The sequence below is a fragment of the Diadema setosum genome, chromosome 17, assembly GCF_964275005.1.
Source record: "Diadema setosum chromosome 17, eeDiaSeto1, whole genome shotgun sequence".
Taxonomy (NCBI): Eukaryota; Metazoa; Echinodermata; class Echinoidea; order Diadematoida; family Diadematidae; genus Diadema; species Diadema setosum.
In genome coordinates, this window is record NC_092701.1 from 32918795 (window position 1) to 32938373 (window position 19579).

Genomic DNA, 19579 nt, shown 5'->3' on the forward strand with positions numbered 1-19579 from the left:
GATTTCTTTGGAAATCGATATAACAAGGTATAACAGGGCTAATTAACGAAATAGCCCGGGGTGAAAAAAACAGAGATAAAACTTAATAAGCGCAAAACTCTGGAAAAACCCTATGGCTATGGCTGAGACCAAAGTCGTAAGCATAAACATCAATTTGATTTGTTTCTAATAAATTTATAAATTCGAACGTGCTAGCAAAGGAGTGCAAGGCTAGAATGCCTCTCAGGCTTCCTCACCGCTCCCTACACAGGCATCTATCACATTTCATATTCAAATTTCCCTCCACTCGCATGACGGATACAATGCATTCCGTCATGCGTTCCTGAAAACATTAAGTGTTCGCACTTAAATGCCGTCTAAACAATATTTGCCAGCTATACTGCGTAACGCAGGCAAATACATGTTCATCACTCTATCGTTCAAAACACTGCCCATCCATCATCCACTCATTTTAACAGCCTTCACCTTACTTTTGACACCACAAAATATACTCAATCCAATATTTTGGGATATAGCCTGCCGAGCTACTAGAATGACTACCACAAAGAAGGGCGTTTTCCGGGTCATATTTTTCCGAAATGCCAAGATCGGATGCTATGAAACATGGTCGTTCCTCAAACAATTTCTAGTAATGTTTCATAAAACGTATCAAAACGTATCAAGGACGACAAAAATCGTATGAGAGTAAACAACATTAATGCCCCCAGTTTTCATATAAGCCGGAATATAAATATTTTACTTGTATTCTCTGAACAAGGTGAGAAATTTAAATCTCCGGCATAACTGTATATTTATGTCTCAATTACATAATGACCTATGCTCTGCCTCATACAACTACCATTTATTTACAAATGTAACGCCTGGGTGACTGATAGTCTTTCTTCCAGACTATCCTCTATATAGCCATCTTTGGCCCTATCTCCTTTCCATCTACCGTGTCTTTTCCATATTCTGTCCTTCACTTTGGCCCTGGCAGCAGCCGTTGCTCCACTGGCTCTTAATGAGTGAAGACCCAAATTCAAGCCTTCGCCGACCTCTTTCAGGCGAGCTACAACCGTCTCGCGTGTTCTTGTGTACTTGTAACTCATGGACTTGTTTTTATGTATCAAAGACACTTTGCTTTTATTGGCGTATGCAGGCTTGAACAGAAAATGACCCGACTTTGGGTCTATTTTTGCACACTCCATATAACGTTTCAAAATTCTCATGGGGCATGCATTTGTCAGACCTTTGCTGATGACTACTTCATCTCCCTTCCTGAATTGATCAGTCTTACTTTTCGAAACGTACACAGACATGTAATTATCATGAAAAGTAATATCGTTACACTTCAAGGAACGAGCTTCGTCGAACCTAAAAAATCCACTAAAACAAAGAATGATGAACGCTAAATCGCGAAGAACCAGAATGTCATGGGTGTCACTGTGATTGTTACAAAGGCGCACAAGTTGCTCATTTGACAAAATATCCTTCTTGGATACTCTTTTGTAATTCTTCCTTTTTGCTGCTTCGATCAAATTTAACACAAAATTATTGGTCGTAGGATCCTCTAGACCCCTCATACCGTGGGCCCATTTAATGGCATACATGGCGCTTTGAACGACGCTAGGCGACTTTCCCGCGTCGATCAGACTCGTCAAGTACAGTGCAACGTGTATGGGCTCTGCCGGAATCGCTCTACCGCCCTCTGCGGTGATAAACGCTTCCCATTTACGAAAAGATGAGTAATACTTGTTTGAGGTGCCATCGCTCCTGGACTGCACTAAATGAGATGCCATGCTGCCGGCTAAATTAAGAAGATTCCTTGTCTGCGTTCCGGATGCCTTGATCTCATCTGTGATCGCAGCTGATAGTCCTAGACCTGTCGCGATGCGATAAACAAGATCAAAAACGTAATTTCAATGCGATTAAAGTGAAATCCGTTGTTCTCGAAGAACCAAAGATGCCATTGTTACCCTTTCCTTTCTTTACTTCCTTTGAGGAAAACATAAATGAATTCTCAATGAAAGGAGCAAATTTGCCTCCTTTGAAAATTTTTGGCCAAAATGGAGCAGATTTCCACTGCGGCACAACTAGGGTACCATTGGCACAATCTTGTACTGCCTTATCAATAACCCTGGCTGCCAGCCGCGGTGGTGGCACCCACCAATTAACATCGTCACTCCAGGCCTGTTTAAATGCGTCTACCCCTTCTGAATTTGGACATCCCCATCTGGAATTAAACCTTCTACACTGTGAGTTATAATCGCATGCAAATCTGTCTACTGTGTGTGGCCCCCATCTGCGATCCAGATAACCAAATACATTTGGACTTATGTACCAATCATCGCTGTCTATAATTTTACTGAGGTTATCAGCTCGTGTATTCTGTTCTCTAGGAATCCAAACCGGAATTATGGTTAAACCAAGCTTTTCACAAGTTTCATGAATTTCAAGGGCAATGCTCTGTAATTGCCGGCTTCTACTTCCTTTCTGGACAATTCTCGTGACATTTCTATTATCCGTAAACCAACGGACACTCTGCCCTTCCAGGCACGAACCAAACGATTTTAGTGCTCTGCTCAGAGCTTCAATTTCTCTCCACGAAGAGCTATACTCTTTTTCTTGTTCTTTCCAGAAACCAACCAATTCCAGATTGGAATCTTCACATACGTAGGCGCCGTACCCAGTGGCCGACGCGTCTGTAAACAAAGTAGCGTTACATGGTTTCACGAATGTCATAGGGATGCCATTCACCCGTTCTATGTTCTTATACCAAAACTTAAACTCTGATACCGCCTCGTCAGAAACTAACACTGGGGCATTCCACGAAGCCCTGCTATTAATGCACTTGAATATTTCTCTCGTTTTCAACTGAACTACTAACCCGACTGCGGGTTGAGTGGAAATGATTTGCCCAGCAACACTTGCTAGTTCGCGTACCAAAACAAGCCTGTTACCTCTGTTCACTTTGGTCAAAATGCTTTCGACTGACTTTTTCAATTTTTGTATCCTGCGGTCCGTTACATGAACTACTCCCAATGTAAAATTCCAATCCAATCCTAGCCAGGTTGCGTTACTGCTAGGTTCCCACTCGCACTTTTCATCCGCTAAAAGGAAACCCAATTCGTTCAATTCTGATTTAATTGACCCGCTCATCTTTATCGCCTCTGTCTTATCGCTGCATCCCGCAATCCCGTCGTCTAGAAACATGACAATCTTTTTCCCTTGTGCTCTCCAGTAGGTGACTGGAACCCGTGTTATTTTTGTAAAAACATAACCCGCCGTGGAAATTCCAAATGGTAACACATTAAACACGAAATACCTTGTTTGACCTTCAGAACACCACGAAAATCCTAAATACTGTCTGTGTGGTTCAAAAATCTCTACATGATGGTATGCAGATTTAAGATCAAATGTGAACACATGATCCCCTTCTTCGAACACATCCTTCGCCACTGATGTATCTTCATATTTAAACTTTTGCTTGAATAAATGTGGATTAATGTGTCTGCAGTCCAAAACGAGCCTACATTTGTCCTTATTCTCCGAAACTGTCAAAGGATTCACAACAGTGGGCCTTGTTTTAACTTCTGTCACACAACCCTTCTCCAATAACCTTCCAATCTCCTCTTCCACAAACATGCCATGATTTAAAGCTGATCTATTATTACGAAGCTCTTTACTATCAGGCAATGTGTGCAAAGGCAATTTGTAGCCATTCTCAATAATATCCAAGATTTCCCTACTGGCCCCGAAATCGGCCCACTTATTCACGTTTTGTTTCAATCTCCCAACAGGGGACACATTAATCTTATTGCCACTATTTTTGGGCAGTGCCTTCAAGTCACTTGTACTATCAAATTGATCCCTTTCTATCGAATCTAACTTAGACTCTGTGTCATTCTCTTTAGCTACGTGAATAAATTCTGATCCACTTATCTGGTCGGATCTATTGCCTCTTGCTAGACAGTCAGCCTTCCAGTGACCGGGTTTACCGCAGGCGAAACAAAGCCCCGGCCTCTTGCGTTCGTCTACTCCTCCGCGGCTGGTTGAAGCATGATTTTCTTGGTCTTTGGCGCCAGTGTGAATCGGCCTCCATGATGATCGGTTCATGGCGTATGGTTGGAATCGCCTTGGCTCCCACTGCTTTTTGACTTTTTTCGCTTTCCTCTCGGCTCTAGCCTCTGCTTTGAACATCCGCTTTTCATCGTCGGAATTGTCGGCTAAAGAGTTATTCTCGTACTCTGCTACCATCTTCCACCCCAAGGGTGAACTGTCGGCCATTTTGATTAACTTTTGCCGTTTGTCTATAATGTCAATACCTTCCGCGATTTTTGCTTTCGCGTCGGCAACGGATGTTGTAATATCGTTTTCTTCTTTCAGAATCTGTTCTGTTTCCCTCAACTTCCTCTGAACTTTGATGTTGACTTTGTACTGTTCCTCGTTGCCCTTGCGTTGAAATTTGTAGTTGTCCGCATGCATTTCTTCAATTTTGGCTACTTGCGCGTCACTGAGAGCTTTCTGAGATTCGTTCAAAGATTGCTGAAAATTGCTCAGTCTGTTTGAAATTAGATTATCGAGGTCTGATAAAAGACGGTTTTGGCTCTGATTGACTTTAGAGTCAATCATGTCGGCTATCCTGGCTGCATCCATATTGAGAAACCGCGTAAAACGAAGGTAGATTGTGAGAGGCCCAAATTCGAACGTGCTAGCAAAGGAGTGCAAGGCTAGAATGCCTCTCAGGCTTCCTCACCGCTCCCTACACAGGCATCTATCACATTTCATATTCAAATTTCCCTCCACTCGCATGACGGATACAATGCATTCCGTCATGCGTTCCTGAAAACATTAAGTGTTCGCACTTAAATGCCGTCTAAACAATATTTGCCAGCTATACTGCGTAACGCAGGCAAATACATTTCTTGTGTGGGGAGACAGAATTTCCATAGCAATCAAGAATTAATCAGTTTTGTAAGGTTTTTATTCAAATGTTCGGTTAGGAATCTTATGTGGATGAAAGAGGGATTTTTATATTCAGATATCATTTTGTTCTGCCACATTTCTATTTCTCTTCTCTCTCCTCTCTTCTCTTTTCTCTTTCAAAGCCCTCACCCCCGCCCGTAGCTTTTATGATTAGACCTCAGTTCTGATACAGAACCATAACCCACACATTTTAGTGTTGCTTCACAAGTTTCTAGCTTTACGAGAGGATCAAAGAAGTGGAAAGTTTTGCCTTTATTCATATTTTATGCACTACTAGCCAAATGAAAACAAGCAGCAAAAAGGGAAAAAAAAATGAGATTGTACACACCTTTTTGTTTACCGTGTTAGCGATCACTTATGCCAATATTATGATTGCCATGGTAAATATAGATCGTTGCCAAGATATACACAATTTAACTGTTCTGCATTGTGGATGCTTGATATTTGAATAATTTCAAATATGTCAACTGGGCGTAGTTTTTCTTCACAATACATTGCCGAAATTTACCATTACTATCACAATGAGTTTGCCATTGGAAACCTGCCTGTCTCGGTAAGGTTTGTATTTAATATGTAGGAAACATAATGTTCAAAATCAGTTGCAATGAAACATGATATTTTTGGTCAATAGTTTTGTGATTACCACTCACCCCCCCCCCCCCCCCCCCAAAAAAAAGAAAAAAAAAAGAAAGAACTTTACTAGTCAGAATTTTGTGAGACTGCAGTAATGTGATACAATAATACAGCATACAAGTTGTTATCTTTTTTAAAGGTCCAGTTTACACTTTGGGAGCAGTGATTTCAAAAATGTTCAAGATATCACATTTGATGCATATGTGTAGGTCTGTTGTATCATAAAACATCCTACCATATGAAATATTTGCAATAAAACCTAAAATATAAGGAGATATCAGGGTTTTTCTCAGTAAACCGTAACTGTATACGGTTTAGTCTGGAAACATTTTTGTTATAACTATTGTTCACATTTTGTGTATTTAACAACACTTAACATCGATTATACGGATTCAAATTTTGACAGTGGTTGTTTCTATCCCTAACTCACATTTTAGAACTATTTTAAAGCACTAATGCTTTCATCTGCAAATGGTAAATTATGCCTTTAAGTTCCACTTCAAAAGAAGAAATTCAGAGAAGTTTTATGCACGTATCAAGACAATTATGGAGAGAATTAAATCATCACCACATTTAATATGCATGAAATACATCTGAGACTAATTTCACTGTTTATGATATCTGAATGTAAAACTTCAAAATTCTACCACTTTCTTGTTTCTTGTTTTACACCTATGTCCAGTTTCACTGGAACTTCTGCTAATCTGTGTGTTTGATTTTGTTTTATTAAAGGACAAGTTCACCTTCATAAACAAAAGAATTGAGAGAATGTAGCAATAATAGTAGAACACATCATTGAAAGTTTGAGGAAAATCAGACAATCCGTGCAGTCACTGCTGGATGAGAAGACTACTGCAGCGTATGATGTCATATGAGTACAACAATATAAGGAAAATATAAAGAGAATTTCACAAAATTTCATCTTTTGAAAAAAGTACACATTCCCTTGACTCGTTACTGACATATGTTATGGGTAATATCATTCCTCCTGCCTTTGGAAAGAGGCAAGTCAAGTGCTCTTTTATTATGCGACAAAAATGAAAATATGTTGAATTTTCTTTACATTTTCTTTATACTGTTGTATGCATATGACATCACAAGCTGTAGTAGTCTCCTCATCCAGCAGTTCCAACGCAAAAATTTTAAAAATTCATTACTTTTGCATCGATAGTCAAATTTTCCCCAAACTTTCACTGATGTGTTCTACTAATATTGCTGCATTCTCTCAATATTTATGTTTATGAAGGTGAACTTGTCCTTTAATTAGAATCAACTTTAGTATGGTGTGTTAAGACCCTGTTTATACTGCTGGCTAACATAGTGTTACTTGGGCTGCAATTTATATGTGTTTACAGCAACGATTTCTGGCCAGCCTAAATGATAACATTTCAATATTTCATCATAGTTGCACTATCCATGTAAATGAATGTTTTCCAGAGGTGGTGTCCAAAGGTTCGCATGCTGCGCATGACCTGAGTACATAGGCTTACGTCACAATAATGTATGGTATTCATCGAGATAGAGAACAAAACAAAACAAAACAAAACAAAACAAAATCAGTTACAACTACATAGCTTGAGTACATGAATGTAGTATCAATTCATTCAGGAAGAAACAAAATTTTCTTCTATGTGGCAGACTACGTACTCAGGGCCACTAAATTTACTCTGTCAAGTGGATTTGCAATGTGGCAACAAAGCAGATATTTTCTTTTTTAAATCCTTGCCAGAAACAGAGAAAAGACATAAACACATACATGTTTTACACACATGAAAGTGAGCATTCAGGACCATTGCCACTCATATTGTGTATATTGTAAGTTAAACACTCGAGTCAGAAGTGGGATTGTCAAAATATTAATGCAGGAATGTGGTTTTCTTGTATAGACCATGTGTGCAGTCATGTCATCACTGTGTTTCCATTTTCATTCTTATCTTTTGCCATTTTTCAAGGCTTTTATAACCAAATATAAAGTTTTGATCTTTAGTGTTTTTATCTTTCAACCGGATATAATGCGGTGAATGCACAAAAACAGGTTACGGTGTCTTACACTTTATGTTTGTAGAGATAGTGTCTAACTATCAACTTCCTTTCCTCGCTACATCCAAGGTAAATGTAGTCTATGGCTTTGAGCATGAATTCCTGCCAAAACTTGAGCCTGGGAATATCATGCCATTGGTGAATACATGGAATATACTGTAATTATCTACCATATGATATGCAGGCAAGGCTTAAAGGACCTGTTCAAAACACATGGTGCATGTTGAATTGCGTCAATTTATTTTATACCCTGATCATCACTTGTGTGGCCAAAAGAATAAAAAAAAAAAAAAAAAATATGTGCCAAAAACAGTGTATGTCATTATAAATTTTCCAGTTTTCTCTAGACTGCATTGATCCACCCACCAAAAAAAGAAAGAAAAAGATTCCAAACCCAGATTCTGCCAATGACATCACATCTCAATCCCTGCTACATGTACATCACTAATACGATTAACAAAAGATATTGGAATGCACCTTTTTCCAAACAGAGCTTAACTTGCATGTTTCCAGACAATATCTTTGTTAATCTTAAGTTCTAATAAGACAAGACTACAAAAACTTTATCTTTCTTTAATACGAAGAATACAAGTCTTTATCTTTTTGATTTGATTTTTAAAAAAAGGAAGATTAGAAAAGACTACCATATCATTTGATTTGCACATACATGTATGTGTTGTAACTAATTTAAACTTAAAGATAATATAAAGTTTTGGTACCTCAAAAGTTTCCCTGAATTTCCTTGCCTTAGTTTGTGTTTCAGGTTAAAGTGCCTTTCATATAACTAACACTGTTAGACTTACTCGCCCCAAAGTGCTCTCATGTCTTAGTAATCATGCAATAATGGTTTCGTACCAGAGCCGCCGTCGTACGGCGGCGAGGTAGTACATGTATTGTACGAAACCATTATTGCATGATAACTGCGACCAGCAGCGTGCAGCCCCATACGCATAGCTAACTGCGACCAGCAGCCCCATACGCATAGCGTAATAGGGCTTCGCATTGTAGCATTCAGGATCATGACAGATTTAGTATCGCGGGTAAATATCAACTTAAAATCCAAAAATTTCTTCAATTTGAAGACTTACCAGTTAAGTTCAAGTATTGAAAACAGGCTTCGGGCAACGTTTGGTTTTGCCAATAGTCCCTTTCTGTTCGAATTGATGACTGAATGTGACTCGGTCGAGAGGACCTTGGGAGAGCTACACTGAATTGACGGCCAGCACATGCGCACACAAACATCTTATCCGTTCATGGATTTGAAATTTGTGCACATGTGATGTGTGGGCATGCGCTGGCCGTAGTATTCAGTGTATGTAGCTCTGCCAAGGTCCTCTCGACCGAGTCACATTCAGTCATTAATTCGAACAGAAAGGGACTATTGGCAGAATCAAACGTTGCCCGAAGCCTGTTTTCAATACTTGAACTTAACTGGTAAGTCTTCAAATTGAAGAAATTTTTGGATTTTAAGTTGATATTTACCCGCGATACTAAATCTGTCATGATCCTGAATGCTACAATGCGAAGCCCTATTACGCTATGCGTATGGGGCTGCTGGTCGCAGTTAATTGCATGATTACACAGACATGAGAGCACTTTGGGGCGAGTAAGTCTCACAGTGTTAGTTATATGAAAGGTACTTTAACCTGAAACACAAACTAAGACAAGGAAATTCAGGGGAACTTTTGAGGTACCAAAACTTTATATTATCTTTAATTTTCTTGTTCTCTGTCCAGTTTGTTGAAACTTCTACAATTCTATTTGTATGAATGTATAATCACAAGAGCCAACTTTGACAGGGTATGGACTTGCATTTCAACAATGAAAATGACATGTGACGAAAGTGATATTAAAGTAGATGCCAGAAATTCTCTGAACGATGTGACAAACCAGTTGACACAGCTGACACAATGCCATATCCACATATTTCTGAAAATATCAATTTTACTCACAGCCATTGTGATAATTTTGTGACATTCTTCTTGAAACATGATGTCTCTGATTTTAGTTTTGCAGAAAATATAACAGCTACAGACATTATCTTTCCTGCTGTGACTCTCTATGAATAAGATTGTTTGTATAAAAGCTCAGTCTGTGTTATCATGAACACCAAGTGAAAAGGAGGAACTAGCCTGGGATTCGAACCAGCATCAGCCATTGCCTACCGGGCAGTGCAGCACAACCAGTGAGCCAAAGCCAGTTCATGGCACTGACATGATGATATTTGGACAAATACCCAATGCCTCATCTCTCTGTGGTCTTTAAAGGTGCATAGTCCCGGTAGTGTAGAGGGGGCTGTTGATGATACTGCCGATCACCGTTAGCATTGATACGAAGATTACCGAAGTTTAGCTGTCATCAAGAGTAAAGTGCGTAGGTGTTGCTAAGTAACGTTGCCTTTGTTGTCTTCTCTGCGCATCGCGCAGTCTGTGGTAATGCCAGGGTGCGTGCATATGTGCTTGTTATTATGACATCACAAAAGAAGTTTGCTAAAGCTGTCATCCCCCTCAGCCGAATCATGAGCCGAACTGTGATCCGACCACTGACTACAGTGAATCGGACTTCTTCGTACTCGGGGAAAGTGGGCCAAAGCGTAAGCGCTAAAGAGGAGTCAATAGCGTAGGTCTCTATAGGATACTTGCGCCGTGCGCCTGCGTACGCATTTGACTAAAACACCAGGACCATGCACCTTTAATATTCATAGTTCATAAGCCTCCAATTGAAGCCAAGTTATAAAAGCGGCTCGATCTGTATTTATACGATCCAGCACTCAATCTTATTCATGGGGAGTATGACAACAAAAAGGAAAACCTGTGTAAGATAAACTATACCCTCTCTTCACTGATTATTTCCCATCAGTCTCATTTTACAAGAAAGGTTTCACTTTTTTTTTCTTTGAGTAGTATTTCTCTTATGTCCTGTCCAAGATCACAAGGCATAGATGTTTGTAATTACATCTCTTTCAACTGAGAGGAAGTCATTAAATACCTTCATACACTTTGAATTAAATGATGTTTATAGATTTTATGCATCCAGATCAAATGAAGGGCATTATGCATGGGACACTTGTCACATGACCAACACTAGTACAGTCGCCACCACTTAAATGGGACAACTCTGGAGTAGGATAGCTGCTGTGATTGAATTCACGACCGTCCCAATTAAAAGAGGCACGAAAATTGAGTCATCTCTGTACTGTGAAGTTCAATGCAAAGACCTTCAGATCGTATAGTAACTGGTACACACAAGTTCAGACTGCATGTGCCTGTTTGCATTCACTACATAACAAATTCTACATCACTTAGTAATGGTAGAAAGAAATGCAGGACAGTACCCATGGTACCATCTTTGTTGTAAATCTGTTGCATTTCCTCCTTCAGCTCTGTGCTGAATGCAATATCTGATGCAAAATAAAATGTGATTTATAGGCAGTGAAAATAGCATGCCATAGAAATGTTCCAGGGGTATTGTCCTTTCAAATTGATATCTCCAGTCTTCCATGGCTTCTCATATGTCCAGGGAGGTGCTAGGGAAGGACTGAAATCACATCACAATTTGTGCAAATTTTATGCATATATATAACATGACAATAGAATGCTTAGCATTTCACTGGCTTTGATATTCCATGCTCCAAGATGCTCCTCCTCCGTGGAGTTTGGATATATGGAGCCCAGAGAAGAGGTCCTTGATTTCAACAATTTTAAAGGTCCAGTTTACCTTTTGGGAGCAGTGATTTCAAAAATTTTCAAGATATCATATTTGATGCATATGTGTAGGTCTGTTGTATCATAAAACATCCTACCATATGAAATATTTGCAACAAAACCTAAAATATAAGGAGATATCAGGGTTTTTCTCAATAAACCGTAACTGTATACGGTTTAGTCTGGGAATTTTTTTATTATAACTATTGTTCACATTTTGTGTATTTAACAACACTAAACATCGATTATACAGATTCAAATTTTGACAGTGGTTGTTTCTATCCCTAACTCACATTTTAGAACTATTTTATAGCACTAATGCTTTCATCTGCAAATGGTAAATTATGCCTTTAACCTGTATTTCAGGGGAAATGTTGAAAACTGGGATTTGATTGTAACCTTGTATGGAACAACTGCTTGGAGGTTTTTCTTCAAATCTCCTTGTTATTAGTACCCCCAAGGAGGTGCTCGCCTAGTACCTCCTTGGTACCCCCAACTGAAAAAAGAGAGTAATGGTATCTCATAAAAAAGTTAACATAAAACCAGGTTTAGCACATGTGTGCATAATATTGTTTACCAGGTTTAGCTTTTGAATAATAAATCTTGCGCATTTAAAAACTGGCTAATGCGTGTTTCTGTTTCTGCATGTTTACTAGCATTTTACAGTTATAGAAGTACAATTTTTTTACTAATTTTCTTCACATGTCCTATATTCCATGCAGTGAGGATTTCTTCCTCCTACATCCCAGCAAATCTTATTAACAATTTCTAAACTGCATCAGAATGTCAGTCTACATGCTTATTTTTGCTAAAGGGCAAATTCAGACCAAAACTGTCATTATTTCATAAACGAGAGACGGTATACACTGCAAGAAAATCGAACAAGCTCGATTCCCACTTTGCTATACTATTCGCAGCTATTCGGTACTTTCGAATAGTGCCCTCCTATGTGAACCGGTGTGAGGAAATCCTATCGTTCGATTCAAGCTATTCGCGTGCCCTCGAAAACGAGCCCCGAATACCTGAATAGTATAATGTGAACGCAGCCTAATGCCTCCCTCATCTATCTGAACTCTTCATGGACCAACAATTAGGCAACCATCTCTGTACTTTCTTTGCTTCTTGCAAGGCATTATTCTGAACCGTTTGTTTCCCAAAGATGGTCTCCACACTTGGTAACAGATCATTCATACATTGCAAGTGCTGATCCCAAACTCTGGACTAACCTACTCAGATATCTTTGCAACCAACAGTCTCTCAGCACCTTCAAAAAAGAAAAAAAAAGTAATTCAAATCCACCTTGAAACTAGCCTCATCTGTTAATTATCATTGCAAAGTGTACTTTATCAACTGTGCAGGCGGTTATTTCCTTTTTTGCAGTGTTCAGAATTCCATTGAGTCTTTGTGAATCTAATGGTGCCATTGTTCCCTGCTTGAAATGAATGAGAATGAATGTTATTTTGTGATGTCATAATGTCTTTTGTCGGTGAACGTCACTTGCCAGCCTCTCCCATGAGGTTCAGCAGGCCGTATCTAGATTTTTGCCGCCTTGAATAGGCGCAAGATCAAAAGACCAAAATTTTGTTGTCATACATGTGAAGTTACACACGTAAATCTGACGGAAGAATGACCACATCCAAACAAATGGCATGTAGAGCTGCCCACTGTGAAGCAAAACTTCTGATTCCGTAGGTGGAAGTATTTTATCCCTTCCCCAGTGGAAGAACCCTCGATGCATGACCAGATGGCATTGAATTTCATTCACCATTGGTGTTGACCCATTTGAAGGGCTTTATGAATGCAGAAAATTGTGGAATTGTTGTGGGAAATGATCGGACCACGCGCAATTAAACTTGCAGATCGGAATGTTTGGACTGGGAGGCTACATGTACATATGTACATGTAGCTGGCTGCACAACGCTGAACAGCACACACCTCTCCTTGATACCACGAAAGAGAAGGGCCTCATCGGAATGTTGTCAGGAAACGGTCTGCCTTGTGCTAGCTTCCTCCCATCATTCGAGATCGAGATCGGAGCGCCCGTTAACGTGTGGCGGAGTGCGTGAGAGAACAGCGAGAATTGAAATCCTGTGACCTCTTGCAGGAAGTAGATGTATTCTAGCTGAAACTGTATTTGTTTTTGTGGTTTATTCGTTTGCAGCATTATTCTGTTATCGTGGCATGTACATGAACTGTAAGCTGCATGGACTTGGAGCTGCAGGTAGTAGTAGTATATCGTGAAAGGCGTTTGAAATTTGAAATGCCGGCCATTGTCTGTACGTTTGGAGTTATGTCAATATACCAGAGCCATCAGAGTGGTGATGAGGTACTTTCATTGTGACTCTGTACAGTATTCCAGGGACACTGGAAGCACTACCAGCCTTGGTGGCCAAAAAACAATGCTACATGCACTGAGGGGATGTTGGTGTATTATAGCTACCTGTTGTGATCTATGCTCTTCCAAAATGGCTTACACCGTTATCCAGTGGGATCATACAGCACAGTGAGCGAGTAGAGAATTGTCAAGTCAGTGAGTCATTGGGTATCTGAGGCATGGGCGTGCCCTGTGCACAGCCAGTGGATGTTGCCGTGGCGACAGCTGAAGACGGTAAGGTGATGCCCAAGGTGGTTGCCCCTACGGTGAAGAAGCGCCGAGTCCGGGGAGGGGACCGCGGCAGTGGATTTGTCATTGTGGACCTGGTGCCGCTGAGGAGGACCAGTACGAGGAGTACCAGCCCCAATGCTGCGGGTCGATGGCGCTTTGGTCGCGTCTTCCCAGGTAAGGCTGGCTGGAGACAAAATGTCTACTATTCTTTGACTGGAAGTCTACTGTTGCACAGCTGTCTAGCATCAGCTCTGCTTCTACCTGGACTAGTGTATCATTCCAACAGTTTACCGTGATATGTAGTAGCGATGTATGACCAGGGAGGAATATATATCACTTAGAGCAATCTAGGATTATAACTGTATAGTTTGATATTAAAAGTGGTTTTCGTAGCTCCACCAGGATTATTTGTGTGCATGTATGTGTGTGTGTGTGTGTTTGGTTGGTGTAAGAAGGGTTATAATTTTGAAGTGAATGCCCTCAGACACAAGATGACATATTGCTGAAACATTCTTGGCAAGAGTAACAGTAAACACACTGAAGGAGATGACAATGCATTTATACCAATATCTTTTCCTATGCTTTACTTCCATGTGTACACCTTATGATCGTACAACAAAGAAGCCCTTTATGCACAAAATATTTATTTCAGTTTTATTTGTACTCATGGTATGGTACCATGGTAGCTTCCTAGCGGGCTCCTTTAACCCGCTGAGGATGGTTTGATTTTGCTGCAACACACATTTCCCATAGACACTTGCCCGAGTATACTGGGGACTCGTCCTCAACGGGTTAAAGTGAAAATGCCACCTATGAAAACGTGTAATAATCGCATGAACGTTGTATACTGGGAGATCAAGGCATGCCTAGGAGAATGATGCAATGTACGTGATTCAAAGAAGGTGTGCGTGGTAGAATGCTGCGAATGCGCGCGAGATGCGTGTTATACTTTATGGGCCTCGCTAGCCATTGCTGCGTTCTCCCGGTCACACCCTCCTTGAATCACGTGCGTTTGCGTTGTTCTTCTGGGCACAAAGACTTATCCTTTAATAAAAACTGGCATGAACAATTTATGTGTGGTTGTTCCTGTGGTTTTTCACACTATGTATAGATTAATTTTCTTTCCTTTCTTGCCTTTTTTTTTTTAAAAGAAAGGGAATGTAAAATTGTTTTTGAGGTTAAACACATTTGTATCATAATGTGCCTGTTCATGTATTCAACAGGAATTGTTGTAAAACAAACTATTCTCTGTGATGTAATACCACTAATGTGCATCAGTACTGTAGATGATGTAGGAAGTATACTCGTACAACAGAAATTTTGTATGGCACTGAAGGCCAAATGTGGTTTAAGTATGAAACACTTTTTGTTTTTGTCAAGTGTACCAGGTGAATTTTGTAGTGTGAAGATGAGTACATGTGAGTTTCAATTCGGCTGTTTTTGATTAACTGGCTTGAATAGCAAAATTAAGCCGCATAATGAATGAATTCAAAGGGAAATTGCGCGTAGTTTGTGAAAATCTATGAGGATTTTTTGTTCACAGTAAATGAGTCAAAGGTTTTTAAAAACATTGCATTTATTGCAGTTTTTTCATCCACTGTACATTTTACATGCACATATTGAGTGATATTCTCATTCATTTTACAAAGAGGGCATAAAAAAGTTTTGTCGCAGGTTTTATCCTGTTCTTATACACTGCCGGTATTGTGACTTACTTCAGTCTGCTTATATCATACATGTAGTATTGTATGTGTAGTGAATAGGTAGGTGGAGGAGTTCGTTTCATTCCCTGCAGATTGTTTGCTCCAGTATATCATGCTCTATTACATTCCGCATCATTTAAACCTAGTGTCTGTCTATATCCATTTTCTCCATGCACCATATCTGGGGTCATCAACCAGTACTAATGGGAAGTTCAGCATTCGTTAATATCTATTCTAGTGTGATTAAATGCATTCTCTGCTAACCCTATCATTCAGAGCTTGCTACCCCCACCACCCCCCCCCCCAAAAAAAAGAAATCCTATAGCACCGTTAACCGCACACATTTTTCAACCTCTGTCATTCCAGTCAACTTTATGGTCCCATCACCCTGGGCATCCTGTGTGTATTCATGATTTTATTCAACTCACAGTCATGTGATGAAAGTGGAAGACTCTATGTAAAATAGCACTGTGACAGTTTATGCTACACAATAAAGGAACAGACTATCCCTCCTACACACGCTCCAAATATCCCACTGATTGATCATAGATATATCAAAATAATTACAACAAGGCATTTTATGATGTGTAAAGTCAAATCTTATATTTCGATGCTAGCCTCATATCTAGTCCAGCTGGATAATTGATGGTCACAAATGAGATAATGACAGAATATTGATTGAAATCTTGAGTGTCCTGCATGCTGATACAAAGATTGTTTTCATAAAATAGTTGATTTTTCTTATCAGGCTCACATATCACATATGTTTGCTATCTACCTCTGCAGTGGTAAAGTCAATATGACACTTATTTCTGCCACATCATACAAATTATGTAGCACAGGCAGCAAAGAAGGCCATCTGTAAATTGTGAACATGAATCACACTTTGACAGGCAGTAGTATAGATTGAAAACCAAGTTTGTTTTTTTTTCTAGTTTTTTTTTTTTAGTTATAAACAATATTTCATTCTTTGCGTGCAAAATGTGTATGGAGAGCAGGTGATGGTGTATCAGAACAATCACCCCCAAATACCAGCTATTGATAGGGTTAGAGTAAAGATTAGGGTAAGGGTCAGGGTAATTGTTAGGATTAGGCTTAGAATTTCGGTTAGGGTCACGATTAGGTTCAGGATTAGGGTTAGGGTTCATGTTAGGGTAAGGTTCTGTGGTCATTGTCCAGGAGGTCACTGATGGTTATTCCTGTCCATGTATTTTGTCATACATTGTACATTGTATATTCTCTCATGTTGTTGATGGCAGATCTAGCATGCCATGATTTACAAGTTCTCTTATGTGTTTGATAACTTGCCCATAGCACCCTGTGCCATTTTCCCCACCCCCACACATGTCATATATCGTAGGGGCGTTTGGCTGGTATCATTTTATCAAGTTTCCTGCCTTGCTTTAACACAATGAGGGGATCAAGTTTCACTATCCGACAGGTTTTGTATCCCATGGGAAGAAAGGTGATCCCACGGGTTGTAAATCTTATGGCATAAATGATGCAGGTAATGTTGACCTATGGCGCATTGTTTGCAGCGACAGCGAACACTGTCATACTCAGAGGCTTTCATGATGCTTTGCAAATTAAATCATGTACGCTGTTTGTACCCAGTGTCTAGAAGGTGCACATCATCATGTGTGCTAGCCCGATGAAGCATTCGAGTGCATTTCGAGGAGCATTTTTTTTAGTAACATCATGTAATCTTCGCAACAAAACTACTCAATTAGTGAATGGAAATGAGTCAGATGCTTAAACCAGCTTGCCTTTGCTACATTGTTGGGTTTTTTTTTTTTCAGGAATGCAGGATTTATTTCTGTTTATGTAAAATGTTTATTTTTTTTTAACCTGTAAAGGATGTTATCGTTAAACCACACATTCTCATTGGACACCAGCCTGAGTTTATTCCTAGCCCTCCTTATTAAAGGGTTACCTCTCTGAGAGCTTCTGTGTCAAAATCCTATTCCTGTTGTGCATCATGTTATTGGCTTCGGGCGTGAAAGGATTAAGTAATTTTACAGTGTTTACATGGTTCGAACAGGATATGGATACCTTTCATGCTATCACGATAGTATCAGCTAGAAGTCCCAGTAGGCAAATTTTGCAGTAAAGGTAAATGAAGCCCAACCAAATACATTGTATTATGTAGGTATACATGTAGGTGGATTGAGTGTTGCAGTGGTGGAAGACAGTAAAGTTTGAGAAAAATCAGACACTATGTTCAGATATGATTTTCAGTGCCACCATTCTTGCTGGATGAGAAAACCGCAACATTTCTTGATATCATGCATGGACAATTAGAATAAAATATAAAGAAGACAACAAATTTTAATTTACAGTCTGTGGAATTTTTTATGCAGGAATTCACAAACTGTTGTAGTCTTTTCATAGATCAGCAATGGCCGCACAGAAACTTCAAATATTCATAACTTTTGAAGGATTGTCAAATTTTCCTCAAACTTCACTGGTGTGATCTAGTAGTATTGCCACATTCACTCAATCCATATAGAATAATAAGATTTCATTCCCCTTTGAAGTATGGGCATTCCTATAATATTGCAGTAGAGCTTACAGTGTGTGTGATATCTATTACATCACCATCAACACATTAGCTCTGTGCTTCCTCCATCGAGGGGCGAAGAATTTCCGTGCGAAATTGCCCCGAATTTCTGCTGGAGGGATGCAGCTTTTTATTTGGATACAACTACTCTGGAGTCTGGTAGCCCAGGGGTTAAGCTGCTGAAAGTCTGAACCTTGCTAGTTTTGGAATGAGTACAAAAATTTGTATTGTGTACTTCAACTTCACACACACACACACACACACATACTCGCTACATCCCACCACAAATGACCCACTTCCTCCGTTGTGCTCCTGCCTGCTTTGTAGCCATCCGCTGCCTCGGTGCCTACGCAGTGCCGATCCGTCGAAGCCTTGGTGCGTTGTCTGGCAAACCACGAGAAAACATACAATGACTGGTCATAAGCCGTTGTTGCTGATTTATATATTGTTTCACAATCATTCTTGTAAACACAAGATGGAAACCCTCATATGACCATAATAGCATGGGTAAAAATGACTCATTTGTTGACTGATACTACTGCAGTAATCCGATATCTGAAATTGAAAGAACAACAAACATACAATCACACCTCTTAAAACAATGTGCCATATTTCATTATAATCTTTGCAGTTTCGTCCATTATTCTGCAAGTTTTTAACTGTTTCTCTCTCTTTATAACCTTTATTTGGTAGTTTACCTACTTTTGGCCAGGGATGGCCCACCATATTCTTTACTGTATAAGAAATTATTAATGCACATGTACAGCTTATCTTCAGCAATTTTCAGCCCCCCCCCCCCTCCTTTTTTCTCTTTGTGTGTTGTTTCTACAAGTGAAGAGTTTGTTTGCAAAAACCGATAAGTCCATTTTTGAAGATTTTGAAGTACGGTTCCTGTCATAAAGTACAAAATAAGACCTTTAAAATTATATATTGGTCATTACATATAAAGAAACATTTTTGAAGTTATGGTCAAAAGAAGCAAAAATTTTCTTATTATTCTCAATATTTTTCTTGACCTTTAATCGCAAATATCTCCATTTGGCAAATATGGACTTATCGGTTTTTGCAAACAAACTCTTCAAGTATTTCTCTTGGGTAATGCATTTCCTTAATTTTTGTGGGTCCTCATTAACCTGTTGAGGATGGACTGATTTTGCTACAACATGCATTTTCCATAGACACTTGCCCGAGGATACTCGGGACTCGTCTTCAGCAGGTTAATGAAAAAAAAAAGTCACAGTATTTTAGAAAACTTTTATCTATAGGTGAAAAAAATCATTAATGTGGCACCTGCTATAAAATTTGGGATGAATCAATTTACGAGGTTTATCACTCCAAAATGTGCACCTTCAGTTTCACTTGTTGATAT

At 39.4% G+C, this 19579-nt stretch overlaps 3 protein-coding genes across 3 annotated transcripts in view; 1 reads left to right on the top strand and 2 right to left on the bottom strand.

Annotated features, from left to right (window-relative positions):
* The window catches only part of LOC140240997 (uncharacterized), a 119375-nt gene that overhangs the window by 37773 nt on the left and 62023 nt on the right, over window positions 1-19579 (top strand). The window lies entirely within an intron of this gene.
* LOC140240878 (integrase/recombinase xerD homolog) lies at window positions 846-1860 on the bottom strand. Its single transcript, XM_072320652.1, has one exon. It carries the CDS (start codon window positions 1776-1778, stop codon window positions 846-848), a length of 933 nt encoding a protein of 310 aa, XP_072176753.1. The 5' UTR covers window positions 1779-1860.
* LOC140240877 (uncharacterized) lies at window positions 1815-4635 on the bottom strand. Its single transcript, XM_072320650.1, has one exon. The coding sequence runs from the start codon at window positions 4633-4635 to the stop codon at window positions 1885-1887; it is 2751 nt and encodes a 916-aa protein (XP_072176751.1). The 3' UTR covers window positions 1815-1884.